Source organism: Pongo pygmaeus, chromosome X, assembly GCF_028885625.2.
Source record: "Pongo pygmaeus isolate AG05252 chromosome X, NHGRI_mPonPyg2-v2.0_pri, whole genome shotgun sequence".
NCBI lineage: Eukaryota > Metazoa > Chordata > Mammalia > Primates > Hominidae > Pongo > Pongo pygmaeus.
In genome coordinates this window covers 57,901,154-57,923,537 of record NC_072396.2, presented here as the reverse complement: position 1 = coordinate 57,923,537, position 22,384 = coordinate 57,901,154, and the positions used below count along the sequence as shown (strand labels likewise).

General features: G+C 36.2%; 1 protein-coding gene across 3 annotated transcripts in view; it reads right to left on the bottom strand.

Moving 5' to 3' along the window:
- Positions 1 to 22,384, bottom strand: part of FAAH2 (fatty acid amide hydrolase 2) — a 287,721-nt gene that overhangs the window by 108,003 nt on the left and 157,334 nt on the right. For all 3 annotated transcript variants that reach the window (XM_063660660.1, XM_054471437.2, XM_063660661.1), the window contains 2 exons: positions 10,337 to 10,472; positions 8,119 to 8,236 (listed from right to left, as the gene is read on the bottom strand). In XM_063660660.1, coding sequence (XP_063516730.1) covers positions 8,119 to 8,236; positions 10,337 to 10,472 — 254 coding nt within the window. The remainder of the gene's footprint in view (positions 1 to 8,118; positions 8,237 to 10,336; positions 10,473 to 22,384) is intronic.

Genomic DNA, 22,384 nt, shown 5'->3' with positions numbered 1-22,384 from the left:
CTTGGTACTACCTAATTGAATAGAAAACTTATGTCTATGGAAAAAGTGCACATAAATGATTATAACAGCTTTTGTTCAAAGATAACAATATTTTGAAACAACCAAGATGTCCTTTACTAGGTAAATAGGTAAAAAATGGTGGTACATCCTTACAATGAAATATTATTCAGAGATAAAAATAAATGAGTTACCAAGCCACGAAAAGACATGGAGGGAACTTAAATGCGTATTTCAATGTGAAAGAAGCAAGTATAAAAAGGTTACATAATTTAGATTCTAAATATATGATATTAGGGGAAAGGCAAAAGTATAAAGACAGTAGAAAATCTGTGGTTTCCAGTAGGAGTGGAGAGAATGTATGAATAAATAAGTGATGCACAAAAGTTTTTTGAGTGGTAAAACTACTATTCTGTATGATATTGTAATGATAGTTACATGACATTACGCATTTGTCAAATGCTTTAAAACTGTACAATATAAACACTAATGTAAACTATTGAGTTTAGTTAATATATCAATATTGTTTCATCAGTCATGAAACATGTACCCTACTAGTGAAAGAAAGAGGGGCTACCCAAGGACACTCTGTACTATCTGATCAATCTTTTGGTAAATATATAACTGTTCTAAAAATAAAATCTGCTAATAAAAAAATCCAACAGCACACAAGGCCTTGGCATATTTTTTCTACAAAATAGGTAAAAGTAAGGTGTTGCCAGGAAATATAGAAATGATAAAAAGACCTGGATTATAAAATATCCTCCACAAAGTTGGATGTCCTAACTCCTTTCCTTTTATTCTGGCTTAGAAAGTATTTCAGACCAACATCAGTTAGCAACTATTGAGTTTCTGCTACAAAATCAAAAAAGCTCGCTCTTTATATTGAACCTGAAAGTGGATAAAGTTCAAATTGCTATATAAAGTTATTAACTTTAGAGAAATATTTAAATGTATTATGCCATATTAAAATTCTGGAATACTAAATCCTTAATATTTTTATTCTCCTGAGTCAAAAGTTTTCATTTCTTCTTGGCTATTTATTCTGACAGGAGAACCTTAACATCATTTTCTCAACTTCCATACTAAAAATTGCTAATTTGATTTTAGTTGCTATAAAATATAGCCATCCTGTCCTAAAACATGGTATTTTTCTGACAATAGCTTGGGAATGGTGGAGGTGGCACACATCCTTACCCCACCTCCAATGATGTAACAATGTCTTTATTTATCTCCTCCCTCCTCAGATACACACATCACTCATTCTCATGTTCCTCTACTTCGTCCTTTTCAGAAAATATACAGAAACAAAGAGACATAAATTAATTTATGCAATGACAGATTACAGAACAGCAGGCCTGTTGGTGTTTCAGAAATGCCTTTATCACTGTGATGGAATTTTGGAGTGTGCCTAGGAACTTTATAAAATGGAATTATATTTGTAAGCCCAGTGACAGGGATTATATAGGCTATGGGATCTATCCACCAACAACTCAAGCTATAAAACTAAGTTTCTCTTTTTATTCAAAACTCATTTTAGGACTCTTAGTAAAGTTCTGTAATTTTTCTCTGGTAGGTTCTACAACCTTATTTTTAGAGTCTGTAGGCATTTTGTAGGATTTTCTGTTTGTCTTCTCTGTTTTCCTCATTCTACTTTTTATCTGGTTATTGCTGATAGATATGTTAGGTATGGTTTTTCTTATTTTCATCGTACATCCTATTTCAGGTTGAACTCATTTATTCTAAGAGTTTTAAAATAGCACTCCTTGAGTTTTACAAGAATATACTCATATCTTAATCTATGAATAATTATTGATTTGTCTTTTTTTCATAGTCACACCTCTTATTTCTAATTTCTCTTTGGCATACTTTCTATAAATAATAATGGTGATGGTTAGCATGCTTATCTTACTTTATATTTTAAAGAGTGTGCCCTGGATTTCATGCAGATAAGATAAAAAGAACATAGTATGGCAAAAATTAATTTTAAATCAGAAATAGACATCTGAATTTTATAAAATGCTTTCTGGAAAAATATTGAGGTTATAAAATTTCTCTTATGGAACCAACTGGTAAAGCATACAACAGTATTATAGATCCTTGTATTCCATACACCAATCTTCACTAGAGCCTGTTCCAAAATTATCCAATATGAAATGAAACTCCTAAATGAATTCACATGTATTTCAATCTGTCTCTTTTTTAGCATGTGACTATTTTAAACTATTATTTCAAACTAAACTATTCTGTGATAGTGCTCCCTGCTACCTGATGCCAACATGTGATGAGGTCTGCAATACTGTCACTTCTGACACTGAAGAGAAAGTTTCAATAACAGCGAGACTCTTAGTATCAACAGTGAAGAAACCCATTTAGGAAAATTGGCTTTTCATACACATGAATTTCAGGCCAGCAAAAATATAGTTTTCATATCGTAAAGGGAAGGGTTTGGGGTCAGAATATTAAATTGGCTAGAGAATTTGGTAATGAAGAGTCTGTACATTAAGTTACTAAAATTTTTGCTTAAGCTACAGAACAGGAAGGGAGGTAATCCTACTGTGAGAGCAACTTATACGGACTAAAAGTTCAATGTAAGTAATTTACTTCCATTCACTTACTTTTTTCCTTTTTTCCTCCTGCTCCTGGCTTCATAATTTTGCATTTATCCTCCAGCTCCCCAGGAAAGTACCAATTTGCTTTGCCACTAGCATTCTATGGTTTATCAACCCAAGCAACCAAGGTATAGTACCCTAATTTTTCTATAGTTTTTCCTTTAATTACTTGTAAGTCTTAACATTTCTTGTGTTTTTATTATTCACTTATACAACTTCTTTTATAATTTACCTTTCTCCTTTCCCTATGTCCCTGGTGATATTTCTCTTATAATAGGTTACAGCCTGTTAATAATCCTCTATCATTTTTATTGACAGTATTTTCTATGATTTCTTTTGTTTAGATATTATTAATTCAGATATGTGAAGCTATCTTAATACACGTAAAAATTAATATAGGAAGAAATTCTGTTTCTGGGTTTATAACTTATGAAGATCTCACTTTTCTTTTATCCTCATTAAGCATTACGAAAAGAAATTTAAAAATCCACTGAGTTTGTGTATGAATTACATTTTACCCATAGATTAAAAAATAACGTATAATTTTATAACATGATTTTCAAATCTAGTAACACAGTAATGTATCCACAAATGCTATGTTTTTGTTTTTTTTTTTTTAACGGAGTCTCACTCTGTCGCCCAGGATGGAGTGCAGTGGTGCCATCTTGGCTCACTGCAAGCTCCGCCTCCCGGGTTGACGCCATTCTCCTGCCTCAGCCTCCCAAGTAGCTGGGACTACAGGCGCCTGCCACCGTGCCCAGCTAATTTTTTGTATTTTGTTTAGTAGAGACGGGATTTCATCGTGTTAGCCAGGATGGCCTCGATCTCCTGACCTATGGTTTGAATAGATCACCTCCAAAATTCAGGTGTTGCCAATGCATTATTATTAAGAGGGGGGCCCTAAAGAAGTGGTTAGGCCATGAGGGCTGCCCTAGTTAATGCCATTACAGCCATTTTTAAAAAGATTTCATGCAGCCTTAGCAGCTGTCTCTTCCACCCTTCTGCGATGTTTCTCCCCTCTGGAGAATGCAGCAAGATGGCCCTCATCAGACACTGAACCTGCCAGCACCTTGATCTTGGACTTTCCTGTCTCCAGGTGTGTGAGAAATAAATTTTTGTTCTTTATAAGTTATTGAGTCACAGGCAATTTTCATGGTGGCACAAAACAAAGATAGAATATAAAAGCCATCTTTTATAGCACTCGAGTTTCTTCTAGTTTTACACGTCTTTTTTTTATTATACTTTAAGTTATAGGGTACATGTGCACAACATGCAGGTTTGTTACATATGTATACGTGTGCCATGTTGGTGTGCTGCACCCATTAACTCATCATTTAACATTAGGTATATCTCCTAATGCTATCCCTCCCCACTCCCTGCACCCCACAACAGGCCCCGGTGTGTGATGTTCCCCTTCCTGTGTCCAAGTGTTCTCATTGTTCAGTTCCCACCTATGAGTGAGAACATGCAGTGTTTGGTTTTCTGTCCTTGCGATAGTTTGCTGAGAATAATGGTTTCCAGCTTCATCCATGTCCCCACAAAGGACATGAACTCATCATTTTTTATGGCTGCATAGTATTCCATGGTATATATGTGCAACATTTTCTTAATCCAGTCTATCACTGTTGGACATTTGGGTTGCTTCCAAGTCTTTGCTATTGTGAATAGTGCCGCAATAAACATACACGTGCACGTGTCTTTATGGGTATATACCCAGTTATGGGATGGCTGGGTCAAATGGTATTTCTAGTTCTAGATCCCTGACGAATCGCCACACCGACTTCCACAATGGTTGAACTAGTTTCCAGTCCCACCAACCGTGTAAAAGTGTTCCTATTTCTCCACATCCTCTCCAGCACCTGTTGTTTCCTGACTTTTGAATGATTGCCATTCTAACTGGTGTGAGATAGTATCTCATTGTGGTTTTGATTTGCATTTCTCTGATGGCCAGTGATGATGAGCATTTTTTCATGTGTTTTTTGGCTGCATAAATGTCATCTATGTCTTCTTTTGAGAAGTGTCTGTTCATATCCTTTGCCCACTTTTTGATGGGGTTGTTTGTTTTTTTCTTGTAACTTTGTTTGAGTTCATTGTAAATTCTGGATGTTAGCACTTTGTCAGATGTGTAGATTGCAAAAACTTATCTCCCATTCTGTAGGTTGCCTATTCACTCTGATGGTAGTTTCTTTTGCTGTGCACAAGCTCTTTAGTTTAATTAGTTCCCACTTGTCAATTTTGGCTTTTGTTGCCATTGCTTTTGGTGTTTTAGACATGAAGTTCTTGCACATGCCTATGTCCTGAATGGTATTGCCTAGGTTTTCTTCTAGGGTTTTTATGGTTTTAGGTCTAACATGTAAGTCTTTAATCCATCTTGAATTAATTTTTGTATAAGGTGTAAGGAAGGGATCCATTTTCAGCTTTCTACATATGGCTAGCCAGTTTTCCCAGCACCATTTGTTAAATAGGGAATACTTTCCCCATTTCTTGTTTTTGTCAGGTTTGTCAAAGGTCAGATAGCTGTAGATGTGTGGCATTATTTCTGAGGGCTCTGTTCTGTTCCATTGGTCTATATCTCTGTTTTGCTGTTTTGGTTACTGTATCCTTGCGGTATAGTTTGAAGTCAGGTAGCATGATGCCTCCAGCTTTGTTCTTTTGGCTTAGAATTGACTTGGCAATGCGGGCTCTTTTTTGGTTCCATGTGAACCTTAAAGTAGTTTTTTTTCCAATTCTGTGAAGAAAGTCATTGGTAGCTTGATGGGGATGGCATTGAATCTATAAATTACCTTGGGCAGTATGGCCATTTTCATGATATTGATTCTTCCTATCCATGAGCATGGAATGTTCTTCCATTTGTTTCTATCCTCTTTTATTTCGTTGAGCAGTGGTTTGCAGTTCTCCTTGAAGAGGTCCTTCATGTCACTTGTAAGTTGGATTCCTAGGTATTTTATTCTCTTTGAAGCAAATGTGAATGGGAGTTCACTCATGATTTGGCTCTCTGTTTGTCTGTTATTGGTGTATAAGAATACTTGTGATTTTTGCACATTGATTTTGTATCCTGAGACTTTGCTGAAGTTGCTTCTCAGCTTAAGGAGATTTTGGGCTGAGACGATGGGGTTTTCTAGATATACAATCATGTCATCTGCAAACAGGGACAATTTGATTTCCTCTTTTTCTAATTGAATACCCTTTATTTCCTTCTCCTGCCTAATTGCCCTGGCCAGAACTTCCAACACTATGTTGAATAGGAGTGGTGAGAGAGGGTATCCCTGTCTTGTGCCAGTTTTCAAAGGGAATGCTTCCAGTTTTTGCCCATTCAGTATGATATTGGCTGTGGGTTTGTCATAGATAGCTCTTATTATTTTGAGATAAGTCCCATCAATACCTAATTTATTGAGAGTTTTTAGCTTGAAATGTTGTTAAATTTGTCAAAGGCCTTTTCTGCATCTATTGAGATAATCATGTGGTTTTTGTCTTTGGTTCTGTTTATATGCTGGATCATGTTTATTGATTTGCATATGTTGAACCAGCCTTGCATCCCAGGGATGAAGCCCACTTGATCATGGTGGATAAGCTTTTTGATGTGTTGCTTGATTCGGTTTGCCAGTATTTTATTTAGGATTTCTGCATCAATGTTCATCAGGGATATTGTTCTAAAATTCTCTTTTTTGGTTGTGTCTCTGCCAGGCTTTGGTATCAGGATCATGCTGGCCTCATAAAATGAGTTAGGGAGGATTCCCTCTTTTTCTATTGATTGGAATAGTTTCAGAAGGAATGGTACCAGCTCCGCCTTGTACCTCTGGTAGAATTTGGCTGTGAATCTGTCTGCTCCTGGACTTTTTTTGGTTGCTAGGCTATTAATTATGGCCTCAATTTCAGAGTCTGTTATTGGTCTATTCAAAGATTCAACTTCTTCCTGGTTTAGTCTTGGGAGGGTATATGTGTCGAGGAATTTATCCATTTCTTCTAGATTTTCTAGTTTATTTGCATAGAGGTGTTTATAGTATTTTCTGATGGTACTTTGTATTTCTGTGGGATTGGTGGTGATATCCCCTTTGTCATTTTTTATTGCGTCTCTTTGATTCCTCTCTCTTTTCTTCTTTATTAGTCTTGCTAGCGGTCTCTCAATTTTGTTGATCTTTTAAAAAAACCAGCTCCTGGATTCACTGATTTTTTGAAGGGTTTTTTGTGTCTCTAGCTCCTTCAGTTCTTCTCTGATCTTAGTTATTTCTTGCCTTCTGCTAGCTTTTGAATGTGTTTGCTCTTGTTTCTCTAGTTCTGTTAATTGTGATGTTAGAGTGCCAATTTTAGATCATTCCTGCTTTCTCTTGTGGGCATTTAGTGCTATAAATTTCCCTCCACACACTGCTTTAAATGTGTCCCAGAGATTCTGGTATGTTCTGTCTTTGTTCTCGTTGGTTTCAAAGAACATCTTTTTTTCTGCCTTCATTTCGTTATGTACCCAGTAGTCATTCAGGAGCAGGTTGTTCAGTTTCCATGTAGTTGAGCAGTTTTGAGTGAGTTTCTTAATCCTGAGTTCTAGTTTGATTGCACTGTGGTCTGAGAGACAGTTTGTTATAATTTCTGTTCTTTTACATTTGCTGAGGAGTGCTTTACTTCCAACTATGTGGTCAATTTTGGAATAGGTGCGGTGTGGTGCTGAGAAGAATGTATATTCTGTTGATTTGGGATGGAGAGTTCTGTAGATGTCTATTACGTCCGCTTGGTGCAGAGCTGAGTTCAATTCCTGGATATCCTTGCTAACTTTCTGTCTTGTTGATCTGTCTAATGTTGACAGTGGGTTGTTAAAGTCTCCCATTATTATTGTGTGGGAGTCTGTCTCTTTGTAGGTCTCTAAGGACTTGCTTTATGAATCTGCATGCTCCTGTATTGGATGCATATATATTTAGGGTAGTTAGCTCTTCTTGTTGAATTGATCCTTTTACCATTATGTAATGGCCTTCTTTGTCTTCCATTGTTTCCACGTAATAAGCTGTATTACTATTAAATTAAGTAGTAGTTTAAAAATTACTTTTAAAATTTGATAGGCCTGTTCCCCTTATTATTCTTCTTTCCCAAATGAACTCTTGCTTTTAAAAAGACAAATTTGTTTTATTATTTCATCTGATTATAAAAGTATTTAAAAATAAAGCTCAAGATAAAATGATTGCATATATAATGTTGTCTCTATTACCTAAAATTTACATCTACACATTAGCATAGGAGAATCACTGGATAGATAAATGCCAAATTATTAATAACAGTTATCTCTGAGCAATTTATTTATTTGATTTATCATACTTTATTTTCAAAGTACTCATTTCATTACTAAAAAATAAAATATCTAAAATAACCATGAAAAATTACATCCAAAATTTCTTAGTATAACTGTTCTGAAAACCTTAATTCCGTATGCTGACACAGAAATATTTGGCAGAAAGTGAAGTAAAGGGTTCAGAAGGATATCTCTTTGACTAAAAATAATTCCTAAACAAATTTTATTTAAAATTACCTTTTTCTGCGTCATAATGAGATCTTGGTCCACTTTGGACATTAAAAATGAGCCTCCATCATGTTCCATCCAGTAAAATTTTAAGTCTTTTAAATGTACCTTTGTGTCTAGTTTTAACCTGTGTAGGATTAAAAAGAAACTGACGTCAACAAATTATTTAGATATCCTTAATAGTTCAATCCTGACATCTGAGCTTCAGCTCCAATGAAGGATTTTTCCCCGAGCACTGTGTGCCAGAAACAGTATTATACCTTTAGAATTTAGATTTGCATTTAAGAAATGTACTTCAGCTGCAAGGGAGAGAATGGTTTGAAATGCATCAAAATTGTAGACGTGGTGACAAGTCAAAATGCTTTGGTAGTAGTTCATGCTAGAAATGATTGTAGCCTGAACTAGAACTGTAACCATGGTGAGGGAGAGATATGTAAAGATGTAAGAAATCATTAGTAGTTAATTTCAATATGATTCAGCATTGCTTAGATGTAATGACTGAGAAAAATCGGAAATGAGGCTTTAGCAACTGGGTTGATTTTGGTCATCCAGTCACTGGGATTGGGCAAGAATCGAAGTAGTGGATCAGGTTTCTGGAGCTTGAAAGAAAAATAATATCAGTTTTAGATATATTGAGTCTCATTTATCTGAAATGGCCAGTCTTCCTGTAGTAGTAAATAGACAGTCCTCTAGCTTCAGTGAAAAGGCAAAATCTGCTGAAGAGGCAGATTTTGGCATCATCGGTGTATGGAAAATGGTTGAAGTGGCAAGGGTAGATGGAGTCATTCTGAGAGGGTAAGTAGAAAGAATAGAGATAAGTAAACCAGGTCCTTCTAGAATACCAATATATAAGAGATGAACAAAGGAAGAAGAGCCAGTAAGACAGATGAAAGGAAAAGGGGCAATATCAAAAGTGTGGATTGTCCATAACACAAAGGATAAATGCTTAAGGGGATGGATACCTAACCCATTTTCCATGAAGCGATTATTACGCATTACATGACTGCTTCAAAATATCTCATGTAGCCCATAAATATATACACCTGTTAGGTACCCACAAAAATTAATAATAATTTTAAAAATGATTGAATCACAAGAGCCAAGGGCAGAGTTTGTTTCAATAATGATGGAGTAATATCAATATTGCCACCAGTTATAATGAGGTAATGAATGGGAAGTATTGAGAAGCAGTCATTATTCTTAGCAAAAATGCAAAAAAAAAAAAATTTCAGGGACCTTGACAAGAATAATTTTGGTGGTAAAAACCAGTTTGTAGTGAATTCATTTATGAGATGGCAAAGTGAGAATTTAGAGTTAATGAGTATAAATAATTCACACAAAGGATCTGGCAATGGGGCAAAAAGCGGCATAGAGTAGTGGCTTAAGGGGAATAAGGGGCTAAAAAAATGTCTCTTTTTAAGATGACAGACACTTAGGATGCTTAAGAATAATGAGAAGGGTGTGCGCGCGTGTGTGTGTGAGAGAGAGAGAGACAGAGAGAGAGGTTAAAGTCATACTAAGATGAGATCAGTAATGGAACAAAGATCTGAGAGAATAAGAGAACATAAGATCAAAAGCATAACTGAAACTACGTATATGCTAAAGCAAAATGGAAAGATATTTTCTCCACTCTAAGAGGAGAAAGAATGAATGCTGGAGATCTAGAAAAATGTGATGGTAAGAAACTGAAGTGAGTTACATATAGATTGCATTTTTTTATGAGACAAAATGTGGGATTATTTACTTGAGGGTAAAGGAAAGGAGAAGATCACAGTTTCGCTGGAAATGGAAATAATTTGAAATCACTGCTATAGAAAATATATTTAAAAAGAGCTGTCTAGGGAACCAATTTCCAAGCAGCGTTGATGCCTAGGTGAGATTGGAAAGTATGTATATGGTGACAGATGTCAGAAGAATCAGAAACGCTGAACTTAAAGTGAACATAGTCCTTATGCACAAATTCACAAATGAACAACAAAAAGATTCACTGTTTCCTTCCCAAAAATAAGGCCTCTCTTTGTATTTTCTCAGTAAAATACTTTTACATGGCATCTTGCCAATTTGTGAAGCATGGTATCCACTTATATAAGTATATAAAGGCTCTCTCATAAAAACCTGTAATAATTATTTGCTTGAAGACTGAAAGTCTACCTCTATGACACTAATAAACAAAGAGAGAATGAATGTCAGGATAAGAGTCCAAGGAAATAAAAATAAATGAACATACTTTTTGATCCCAGGTCCTGCCATGACCTTCAACATGGGGGCCAGGTCTTCAGCATAGCGGCACATAGGACCAGTGCACTGAAACAACTCCTGGGCTCCCACAGCCAAGGGAAACTGACCTTTGTTGGGAACCACACCTGAAAGGTTAGACAGTCAGGTTAGCCGCCCAAAATAAGACATGATCCCTGCATGTTGTATTTCATTATGGTGTTTAATCCATCTTAAATATTTTTTCTCCTGGTTAAAACTTTTCAGGCCTTCTTATATCTCATTGCAGTAGTTTCACAATTTTACTAGCTCTCTTAAAAGCAGTGAATTTTTTTTCCTAATAGAGTCCAACGAAGAACTTCAATATAAAACAGGCAAAACCAGAGCTACTCTGATGGAAACAGGGTCCCTACTTATTAGACTATTCTCTCTTTCTGGGGATGGTTCTAAGGGCCTGCAGAGCCTATATGGAAAAGGACGAGTTAGAATACAGATTTAAAAATCTACTGGCCTAGAGGATAAAGTCAAAATTCCTTTAGCTTGTATACAAAGCTCTCTTCAACCTGATACCTAAACAGAAGCCATAACAAATTGTTTGCAATTTTCCGCAAAGAACAGGCTATTTTGATTCTCATTTATAATTTTGTTTATGCCATTTCCTCTGCCTATAATACATTTCACAATTAATATGCCAGAAGGACAACCAGATTTCAAGACTTAAGTGAAACTATAAGGTCTTTCTTGATCACCTACAATCTCTCAGCCCAAAATCTTCTTAACCTGATAAGCAACTTTAGCAACGTCTCAGGATACAAAATCATGTGCAAAAATCACAAGCATTCCCATATACCAATAATAGATATCCAAATAATGAGTGAGCGCTCATTCACAATTGCTAAAAATAAAATATCTAGGAATACAACTTACACGGGATGTGCAGGACCTCTTCAAGGAGAAGTACAAACCACTGCTCAAGGAAATAAGAGAGGACACAAACAAATGGAAAAACACTTCATGCTCATGGATAGCAAGAATCAATACTGTAAAAATGGCCATACTACCCAAAGTAATTTATAGATTCAATACTATCCCTATCAAGCTACCATTGACTTTCTTCACAGAAATAGAAAAAACTACTTTAAATTTCATGTGGAACAAAAAGAGCCCATTTAGCCAAGACCATCCTAAGCAAAAAGAACAAAGCTGGAGGCATTATGCTACCTGACTTCAAACTATACTGCAAGGATACAGTAATCAAAACAGCATGGTACTGGTAACAAAACAGATATATAGACCAATGGAACAGAACAGAGCCCTCAGATATAATGCCACACATCTACTACAATCTAGTCTTTGACAAATTTGACAAAAACAAGAAATGGAAAAAGGATTCCCTATTTAATAAATGGTGCTGGGAAAACTGGCTAGCCATATGTGGAAAACTGAAACTGGATCACTTCCTACACCTTATACAAAAATTAACTCAACATAGATTAAAGACTTAAATGTAAGACCTAAAACCCTAAAAATCCTAGAAGAAAACCTGTGCAATACCATTCAGGACATAGGCATGGGCAAAGACTTCATGACTAAAACACCAAAAGCAATGGCAACAGAAGCTAAAATTGACAAATGGGATCTAATTAAAGAGCTTCTGCACAGCAAAACAAACTATCAACAGATTGAGCAGGCAACCTACAGAATAGGAGAACATTTTTGCAATCTATCCATCTGACAAAGATCTGATATCCAGAATCCACAAGAAACTTAAACAAATTTACAAGAAAACAAAAACCTCAAAAAGTGGGTGAAGGATATGAACAGACACTTTTCAAAAGAAGACATTTATGCAGCCAACAAACATGAAAAAAAAAAGCTCATCATCACTGGTCATTAGAGAAACGCAAATCAAAACCACAATGAGATACCATCTTGCGCCAGTTAGAATGGCGATCATTAAAAAGTCAGGATACAACAGATGCTGGAGAGAATGTGGAGAAATAAAAACGCTTTTTACGTTGGTTGGAGTGTAAATTAGTTCAACCATTGTGGAAGACACTGTGGTGATTCCTCAACGATCTAGAACCAGAAATACCATTTGACCCAGCAATCCCATTACTGGTTATATACCCAAACAATTATAACGCATTCTACTATAAAGACACATGCACACGTATGTTAACTGCAGCACTATTCACAATAGCAAAGACTTGGAACCAACCCAAATGCCCATCAATGATAGACTGGATATAGAAAATGTGACATCCATGTCCTTTGCAGGGACATGGATGAAGCTGGAAACCATCATTCTCAGCGAGCTATCACAAGAACAGAAAACCAAACACCACATGTTCTCACTCACAAGTGGGAGTTGAACAATGAGAACATATGGGCACAGGGAGTGGAATATCACACACCGGGGCCTGTCAGAGGGTGAAGGGCTAGGGGAGGGATAGCATTAGGAGAAATACCTAATGTAGGTGACCAGTTGATGGGTGCAACAAACCACCATGGCACGTATATACTTATGTAACAAACCTGCATGTTCTGCACATATTTAAAAGATTATTTGTGGAGAAGATTAATAATATCGATGAACACGTAACAAGACTTATCAAGAAAAAGAGAGAAAAAAACAAAAATGATCAGTATCAGGAATGAAAAAGGGATACTACTACAGATTGTATAGATATAGTACAGCCTGTAGTTATACTACAGTTCTAGTAGATATAGACACAAGGATTGAGATAATGAAACAGAATAATATCCAGCCCACTTGCTCTTGTTGCTGTTACCTGATTTAAAACAAAGATGGCACTGCAATGTAGTGGGGAAAGTATAATCTTTACCACAAAAACTTTTGACACAACTCAATATACATATAGAAAAATAGTAACTTTCAATATTAATTCATACAATACACAAAAACCTGTTTCTAATGGATTGAAAACCTAAGTGTCAAAGGAAAATGAATAAAGCATCTTTAAAAAATAAGAGAATATCTTTATGGCTTTGGATGGGCAAATATTTCTTAAGTAGGACAAACAAAGCATTAACCAATGATAAAACAAACTACTCAATTAAAAAAGGGCCAAATATTTTATCAAGGCTTTCTGCAAACAGAAATCCAAATGGCCAATAGATATATAAAAAGATAATAATTCTTCCAAACCATTGTCTATGATATTACAACAAGTTGCAAGATTAACCAAGAAAAGAAGAGAGAAAAGAAGCTCAATTAGAAATGAAACAGGAGACATTACAACCAAACCAGAGAAAGACAAAAGATCACACAAGGCTAGTATGAACACCTTTACTAGCATAAACTAGAAAACATACAGGAGATGGAAAAGTTCCTGGAAAGATACAACTCTCCCAGCTTAAATAAGGAAGAATTAGAAACTCTAAACAGACCAATAACAAGGAGAGAGATTGAAATGGTAATAAAAAAATTTACAAAAAAAAAAAAGTGCAGTACCAGATGGATTCACAGCTGAATTCTACCAGACATTCAAAGAATTGGCACCAATCCTGTTGATGCTATTCCACAAGATAGAGAAAGAAGGAATCCTCTCTAAATCATTCTATGAAGCCAGTATCACCTAATAGCAAAACCAGAAAGGACATAACAACAACAAAAAAAACAACTACAGACCAATATCCCTGAGGAAAATGGATGCAAAAACCCACAAATAAATACTAGATAACTGAATCCAACATCATATCAAAAACATAATCTACCATGATCAAGTGGGTTTCATACCAGGGATGCAGGGATCATTTAATAGAAACAGGTTAATGACTTGTGTCATTAAATTGAATACACCACATAAACAGAATTAAAAACAAAAATCACATGATCTTCTCGATAGACACAGAAAAGCATTTGACAAAATTCAGCATCCATTCATGATTAAAACCCTCAGCAAAATCGGCATACAAGGGACCTACCTCAGTGTAATAAACGCTATCTATGGGAAACCCACAGCCAACATAATACTGAACGGCGAAAAGTAGAAAGCATTCCCTCTGAAAACTGGAACAAGACAAGGATGCCCACTCTCACCACCTCTATTCAACACAGTACTGGAAGTCCTAGCAATGGCAATCAGACAAAAGGTGGAAATAAAGGGCATCCAAATCGGTAAAGAGGAAGTCAAATTGTCACTGTTTGCTGAAGATATGATTGTATACCTAGAAAACCCTAAAAACTCCTGCAAAAAGCTCCTAGAATTGACAAATGAGTTCAGCAAAGTTTCAGGATACAAAATTAACGTACACAAATCAGCATCTCTGCTATACAACAACAGCAACCAAGCTGAGAAACAAATCAAGAACTCAACCCCTTTTACAATAGCTACAAAATAAATAAAATACTTAGGAATATACCTAACCAGGAAGGTGAAAGATCTCTACAAGGAAAACTACAAAATACTGCTGAAAGAAATCACAGATGAAACAAACAAATGGAAACACATCCCATCCTGATAGATGGATAGAATCAATATTGTGAAAATACCATACCGCCAAAAGCAATCTACAAATACAATGCAATCCCCATCAAAATACCATGATCATTCTTCACAGAACTAGAAAAATTCCTAAAATTCATATGGGACCAAAAAAGTGTCTGCATAGCCAAAGCAAAGCTAAGCAAAAAGCATAAACCTGGAGGCAACACATTACCTAATTTCAAACTATACTATAAGGCCATAGTCACCAAAACAACATGATACTGCTGTAAAAATGGGCACATATACCAATGAAACAGAATAGAGAACCCACAAATAAACCCAAATATTTACAGCCAACTGATCTTCGACAAAGCAAACAAAAACCTAAAGTGTGAAAAGGACACCCTATTCAACAAATAGCGCTGGGATAATTGGCTAGCCACATCTGGGATAATGAAACTGGATCTTCATCTCTCACCTTACACAAAAATCAACTCCAGATGGATCAGATACTTAAATCTAAGACCTGAAACTATGAAAATTCTAGAAAATAATATCGGAAAGACCCTTTTAGACATTGGCTGAAGCAATGATTTCATAACCAATAACCCAAAAGCAAATGCAATAAAAACAAAGATATAGAGGTGAGACTTAATTAAACTAAAGAGCTTTTGCATGGCAAAAGAAACAGCAGAGTAAACAGACAACCCACAGAGCAGTAGAAAATCTCCACAATCTATACATCTGCCAAAGGACTAATATCCAAAATCTAGAAAGAACTCAAAACAAATTAGAGAGAAGAAAACAATGCTATCAAAAATGGGGTAAGGACATGAATAGACAATTCTCAAAAGCAGATATACAAATGGCCAACAAACATATGAAAAAAATGCTCAATATCACTAATAATCAGGGAAATGCAAATCAAAACCACAATGCAATACCACCTTACTCCTGCAAGAATGGCCATAATCAAAAAAATAAAAAAATAAAAAGGATGTTGGCATGGATGCATTGAAAAAGAAACACTTCTACACTGCTGATGGGAATGTAAACTAGTACAGCTGCTATGGAAAACAGTGTGGAGATTCCTTTAAGACCTAAAAGTAGATTTACCATTTGATCCAGCAACCCCACTCCTTGGTATCTACCCAGATGAAAAGAAGTCATTATAAGAAAGAGATACTTGCACACACATGTTTATAGCAGCACGGTTTGCAATTGCAAAAATATGGAACAAGCCCAAATCCCCATCAGTCAATGAATAGGTAAAGAAAATATGATATACCATGATATACCGTGGAATACTACTACTCAGCCATAAAGAGGAATGAAATATTGGCATTTGCAGCAACCTGGATGGAATTAGAGACCATTATTCTAAGTGAAGTAACTCAGGAATGAAAAACCAAACATTGTAGGTTTTCACTCATACGTGGAAGCTAAGCTATGAGGATGCAAAGGCATAAGAATGATATAATGGACTCTTGGGACTCGAGGGAAAGGGTGAGAGGTGGGTGAGGGATAAAAGTCTATATATTGGGTACAGTGTATACTGCTCGGGTGATGGGTGCACCAAAATCTCAGAAATCACCACTAAAAAACTTATTTATGTAACCAAACACCACCTGTTCCCCAAAAACCTATTGTAATAAAAAATAATTTAAAAAATTAAAAGTGGTTAACACAGTAAGTTTTATGGTGAGTATATTTTACCACAATAAAACTAATTAATTAATTAGTTAAAAATTCTATTACTACTTTTGTTTAGGAAGATAAGTAATCATTAAACAAGAAATGTCACCACTAATAAAAGAATTTTTCAAATGATCTGGAATATAAAAATAAAGATATTCAATTGGGAAACTTGGAAAAAACAAGCAATAAACAAATAACCCCATCAAAAAGTGAGCATGACACATGAACAGATGCTTCTCTGAAGAAGATATAGAAGTATCCAACTAACACACACAAACAATGCTCATCATCACTGTAATTGTTGGAGAAACAAAAATTAAAACCACCAAGAGATACCATCTCACACCAGTCAGAATGGCTATTATTAAAAAGTTAAAAATTACAGATGCTGGCAGGACTGCAGAGAAAAGGGAATGCTTATACATATTTGGTGGGAATGTCAGTTGGTTCAGTTCTTTGGAAGGCAGTTTGGTGATTTCTCAAAGAACTAAAAAATAGAACTACTATTCCACCTATCAATCCTATTACTGGGTATATACCCAATGAAATATAAATCATTCTACCAAGAAGATACATGGATCCGTATGTTCATCACAGCACTATTCACAATAAAAAAGACATAGATTCAAAATAGATATCCATCAACTGTGGATTGTATAAAAAAAGTGATACATATACACAATGGAATATTATGCAGCCAAAAAAAAGAAGAAAATATGACCTTGCAGCAACATTAATGCAGCCTGAGGTCATTATTCTAAGTGGATTAATGCAGAAATTAAAAAACCAAAGACTGCATCTTCTTACTTATAAGTGTAAATTAAACATTGGGTAAACATTGACATAATGATAGGAACAGTAGACACTGGGGGCTACAAGGTGAGGATAAAAGGGAAAGTGTTAATGGTGGAAAACCTATCAGATACTATGGTCACTACCTGGGTAACAGGTTCAATCATACCTCAAACCTCAGCATCATGTAATATACCTTTTTAGAAACCTTGCACATGTATCCCCTGTTTCTGAAGTAAAAGTTGAAAGTAACCTAAAAAAAAAAAAAATTGGAACTGTGATCCAACCCAATCATCCCATTACTGGGTATATATTGAAAGCAAAATATTGTTCTACCTAAAAGACACATGCACCTGCATGTCTACAGCAGCACTATTCATAATAGGAAAGACATGGAATCAAACTAGGTGCCCATCAATGGTGGATTGGATAAAGAAAATGTGGTATCACAGAGTACTATGCAGCCCATAGAAAAGAATGAATTCATTTGCAGAAGCATGGACGGAGCTGGAGGCCAATATCCTAAGCAAACTAACACAGACACAGAAAACCAAATACTGCATGTTCTCCCTTATAAGTGGGAGCTAAACATTGTGTACACATGGACATAGAGTTTAGAAAAATAGACACGGGAGACTATAAGCTTGGGGAGAGTTTGAAAGGGGCAAGGGTCAAAAATGTACCTATTGGGAGCTATGCTTACTAGCTGAGTGACAGGTTCAATTACATGACAAACCTTAGCATCATGCAGTAGACCTTTGCAACAAACCTGCATATGTACTCCTTCAATCTAAAATAAAAGTTGGAAATAAAATAAAATAAACAACCAACAAATTTTTGATACTTATTTGTGGCCAAACATATGATGTATCCTGGAGTAACTTCCAAGTGCTGTTGACAAGAATGTGTATTCTTCAGCTGTTGGGTGGAAAGTTCTGTAAATGTCTATTAGTACCATTTGGTCTAGAGCAGTGATCCCCAAACTTTTTGGCACCAGAGAGTGGTTTCATGGGAGACAATTTTTACATGCACTGTGGGGCGAGACGGTTTTGAGATGAAGCTGTTCCACCTTAGATCATCAGGCATTAGTTAGAGTCTCATAAGAAGCACACAACCTAGATCCCTTGCAAACTCAGTTCACAAAAGGGTTCATGCTCCTATGAGAATCTAATGCTGCTGCTGATCTGACAGGAGGCAAAACTTATGTGGTAATGCTTACTCACCTACTACTCACCTTCTGCTTTGCAGCCAGTTTCTAACAGGCCGTGGACTGGTACTGGTCCATGGCCTGCGGGTTGGGGACCCCGGTCTAGAGTATAGTTTATATCTGATTTTTCATTAATTTTGTGCCTAGATAATCATTCCATTGCTGAAAGTGATGAAGTCCCCAACTATTATTATATGGCAGGCTACCTCTCCATTTATATCTAATATTTGCCTTATATATTTGTGTTATCCAGTGTTGGATGCATATATATTAACAATTGTTATATCCTTTTGCTAAATCAACTACTTTGTCATTATATAATGATCTTCTTAGTCTCTTTTTCCAGTAACAACTGGAACTGGAACAACAGGTAATATGAGTCTCTCATGGGCAGCATACAGCTGGGTTATGTTTTTCTTATCTGGGTTATATTTTTTTAATCTGTTCATCCACTTTATATGTTTCAATTGTAGAATTTGATTCATTTACATTTAAGGTTATTATTGGTTACTAAGGACTATCTTCAGCCATTTTGTTAAATATTTTGTATCCTTTGTTCCTTTCTTCACCTCTCATTTTTTTTACATTTGTTATTTGGGGATTTTCCATAGTAATAAGCTTTGTATTCCTTCCCTTTCTTATATGTTTATGTGCTGTAATTTGCTTTTAGTGACTACTGTAGGGCTTACATGAAAAGCTTACAGTTACAATAAATTATTTTAAGTTAATAATAAGTTTGGTCACATACATTCTAGATTTCTTAAAATTCATAACTTTGTATCTCCATTTGCATGTTTTAATATTTTGTGTCCACTTACAACTTATTGTAGCTATAGGTATTATTCACCATTGTGATTTTAACCTTCATAGAGATTTGAAAAATTATATTACTTTATAATAATGGAGTGTTCTGAATTTGATAACAAATTGACCTTTATTAGTTAGATTATAGTTTCATATGGTTTCCTGTTAGTAACTATATTTTTACTTCCAGCTGAATCACTCCTTTAAGCATTTAATGTAAAGATAATTGATGGTGAGTTTCCTCAACTTTTGTTTGTTTGGTAAAGACTTTATTTCTCTTTCATTTTGGAAGAATAGTTTTGCTGGGTATGGCATTTTTATCTCAATTTATTCCCCAGCACTTTGAATATACCATCCCATTCTCCTTAGGCCTGCAAGGTTTCAGCTGATAAATCTGCTGTTAGTCAGATGGAGATCCTTTTATATGTGACTTGACAATTTTCTGATGTTTCTTTTATAATTCTTTTTGTCTTAACAGTGTGATTATAACAGGCCTCAGAGATGACCTCTTTGGGTTGAATATGGAGTCCTTTGAGCTTCATGGATCTGGATATCCACATCTCTTCCAAAATTTGGGAAATTTTCAGCTACTATTTTGTTAAATAAGCTTTCTGTGCTTTTCTCCATCTCTTCTACTGAAATCTCTAGAATGCAGAAGTTTGTTTGATTAATGATGTACCACCTATTTCATTTGCTCTTTTACATTATTTGCTCTTTTACATTATTTTATTTTTATTCCTTTTGACTGGGCTGTTTCAAAACACATTCCTCAAGTTTAAAAATTATTTCTTCTGCTGGATCTAGTATACTGTTGAAGCTCTCAGTCTTATTTATTTCGTTGGTTGAATTCTTCAGCTCCACAATTTATGTTTGTTTCTTTTCCACTATATCTATCTCTTTGATCAATTTCTCATTCATACTATGAATTGTTTTTGATTTTGTTGCATTGTGTGTCTGTGTACTCTTGTATATTTCTGAGTATTCTTGAGTCATTATTTTGAATTACTTTTTTAAAAAATTTAGAAATTTCCATTTTGGGGGATCAGTTACCACAAAATTATTGTGTTTCATTGGTAATGTCATATTTCCTTGACTTTTCACGTGTCTTGTGTCCCTATATTAATAACCATGCATATGGTGGAATGGTTATCTTTTCCAATATTATCAAGTGTCTTTCATATGGAGATACTTTTACCTGCTGATGTTTCCTAGGGCTTGATTGGGTAGAGCGTGCTGGCTTTGATTCCACTGAGTGCAATAGCATAGTCTCTATGCAGTTCCTTCAGCTGTAGTCAACACCAGCAATGCCTTTGTGAGCATCAGTGTCTCTGGTGCTGCTCCACTGTGGGTGGGACATAAGCTGCTCCACATGCAGAGGGAGTTCACGACTTATGCATTCATATGTGTGTTGTTCCATGGGGTATGCCACCAAGCTCTTTTGTGTGCCAAGAGAGCATACAGCTGGTCCTCTGCTTGTCTGCTGTTCCCCTTGGGGCAGGACACCAGGCTGGTTCTCACATCAAGAGAGTGCTGAGCTGGCCCACAAGCTTGTGCACTGCTCCCACATGGGCAAAGCACCAGCCTAGTTTGTGCACTGAGGGTGCATGCAGGGGCCTAGCTCCTTGTACTCAGCTTCTGTGCTGTGCACAGCACTAACTATTCTCTGGGTTTGGGGGTGGGGGTGGGTTCAGTGTGCCTTGTGTATTTGGCTGCTAGATTTGCAGCTGTTTTGCTGGAGCCAGGCTTTGAGTAACCAGGGTTGGGGTATGGTAGACACTGGAATGAAGTAGATGGAAGACCTCCTAGGCAGCTTGTTCCCAAGGGGAGTGACCCATAACAGTTTGGCTGAGTAATGGTGTGCTACTAGGCATGAGCATGGTGTAATGAAGGCAAAACCTCAGGGATGGAGGGATGAAGTGGTTACTGCCCTCATGAGCAAGACACAATATAGCAGTGGCTCCAGTTATAAGATAGCACTGTGCAGCAGCAGCTTAGGTCAAATAAGAACGGGGGCAAATGTGGGCTCTTTAACAATGCAGCTGTGTGAAATCCTGGCAGCTTCCCAAACTTGGCTCAGCATCTGTGAAGACTGCAGGATTCTTCAGCAGGAAGGACTGCAGATGTCCATGATCTTAAGAGGAGCTGTTAGAAACCTCCTTCTTACTTTCTGGTGCAGAGGGAAGTTCCCCTTAGTTCTGAGTGAATCCCATTTGAGGAGATAAAGTAGCAGCAGCAGAGTGCTTTGCTTCCTTGTCTATGAAGCCATCCTGAGCCTGCATGTTCCACAGAGTCTCTGCTACTCCTTTGCTGTGCTCTAGCATTCTTTTTCAGATAATATAGTTAAAATGTAGTTGTTTATTCATTGTTTTTGCCCTTGTTTTATGAGAGGGAAAAGTATGAAGAGCTTCTAAATGGTCTTGCTGATATCAATCCTTTTTTTATTTTTTTAACTTTTGTTTTTATTTATATTTTACTAACAGTGTGTAGCAGTAAAGAATACAATGACTAGCAGTGCAATTTAGTGTCACTGCCTTGTTCATGCTAAGATGCAGCCACTTTGGATAACATTGCTTTCGAAACATGACTACAAATGTCAACATAATGAAAAAGGCCAATTATGTCTTAGCATTATTATAAAATAATTTTGACTTCATGGACCCTCTGACAGATTCTAAGTTAACCTTAGATGCTGACATTTTGTGCTTTCCTTTATAATAATCAACATCGTATCTGAATATATTATCACTTATATAGGCTGTGCATGATATATTTCAATGTTTAAAAAGTAATGCAAAGTTATTGTGTATGAGTTTACACAATACAGAGATAAATATAGGAAAAGACATTTGACACACAACCACCACGTACACCTGAGCTAGCAAGGAGAACTGCCTGGAGAGTTGGCAGAGACAGAACTCCAGCCTGTATGGAGTCCAGAGGTTTTGTGTAGAAATGACTGCAGTGGAGCACAGCCATGGCTGCCAATTCCCCAAAGACTGCCATATTCCTCCAGGCAGCTCTAGCCTTTGTTGGAACTGAAAAGAACATGGCTGTGTTGCCTATGGGACAGGGCCAGTCTGATCTGAGCTCCTCCTTATCCGCCAGC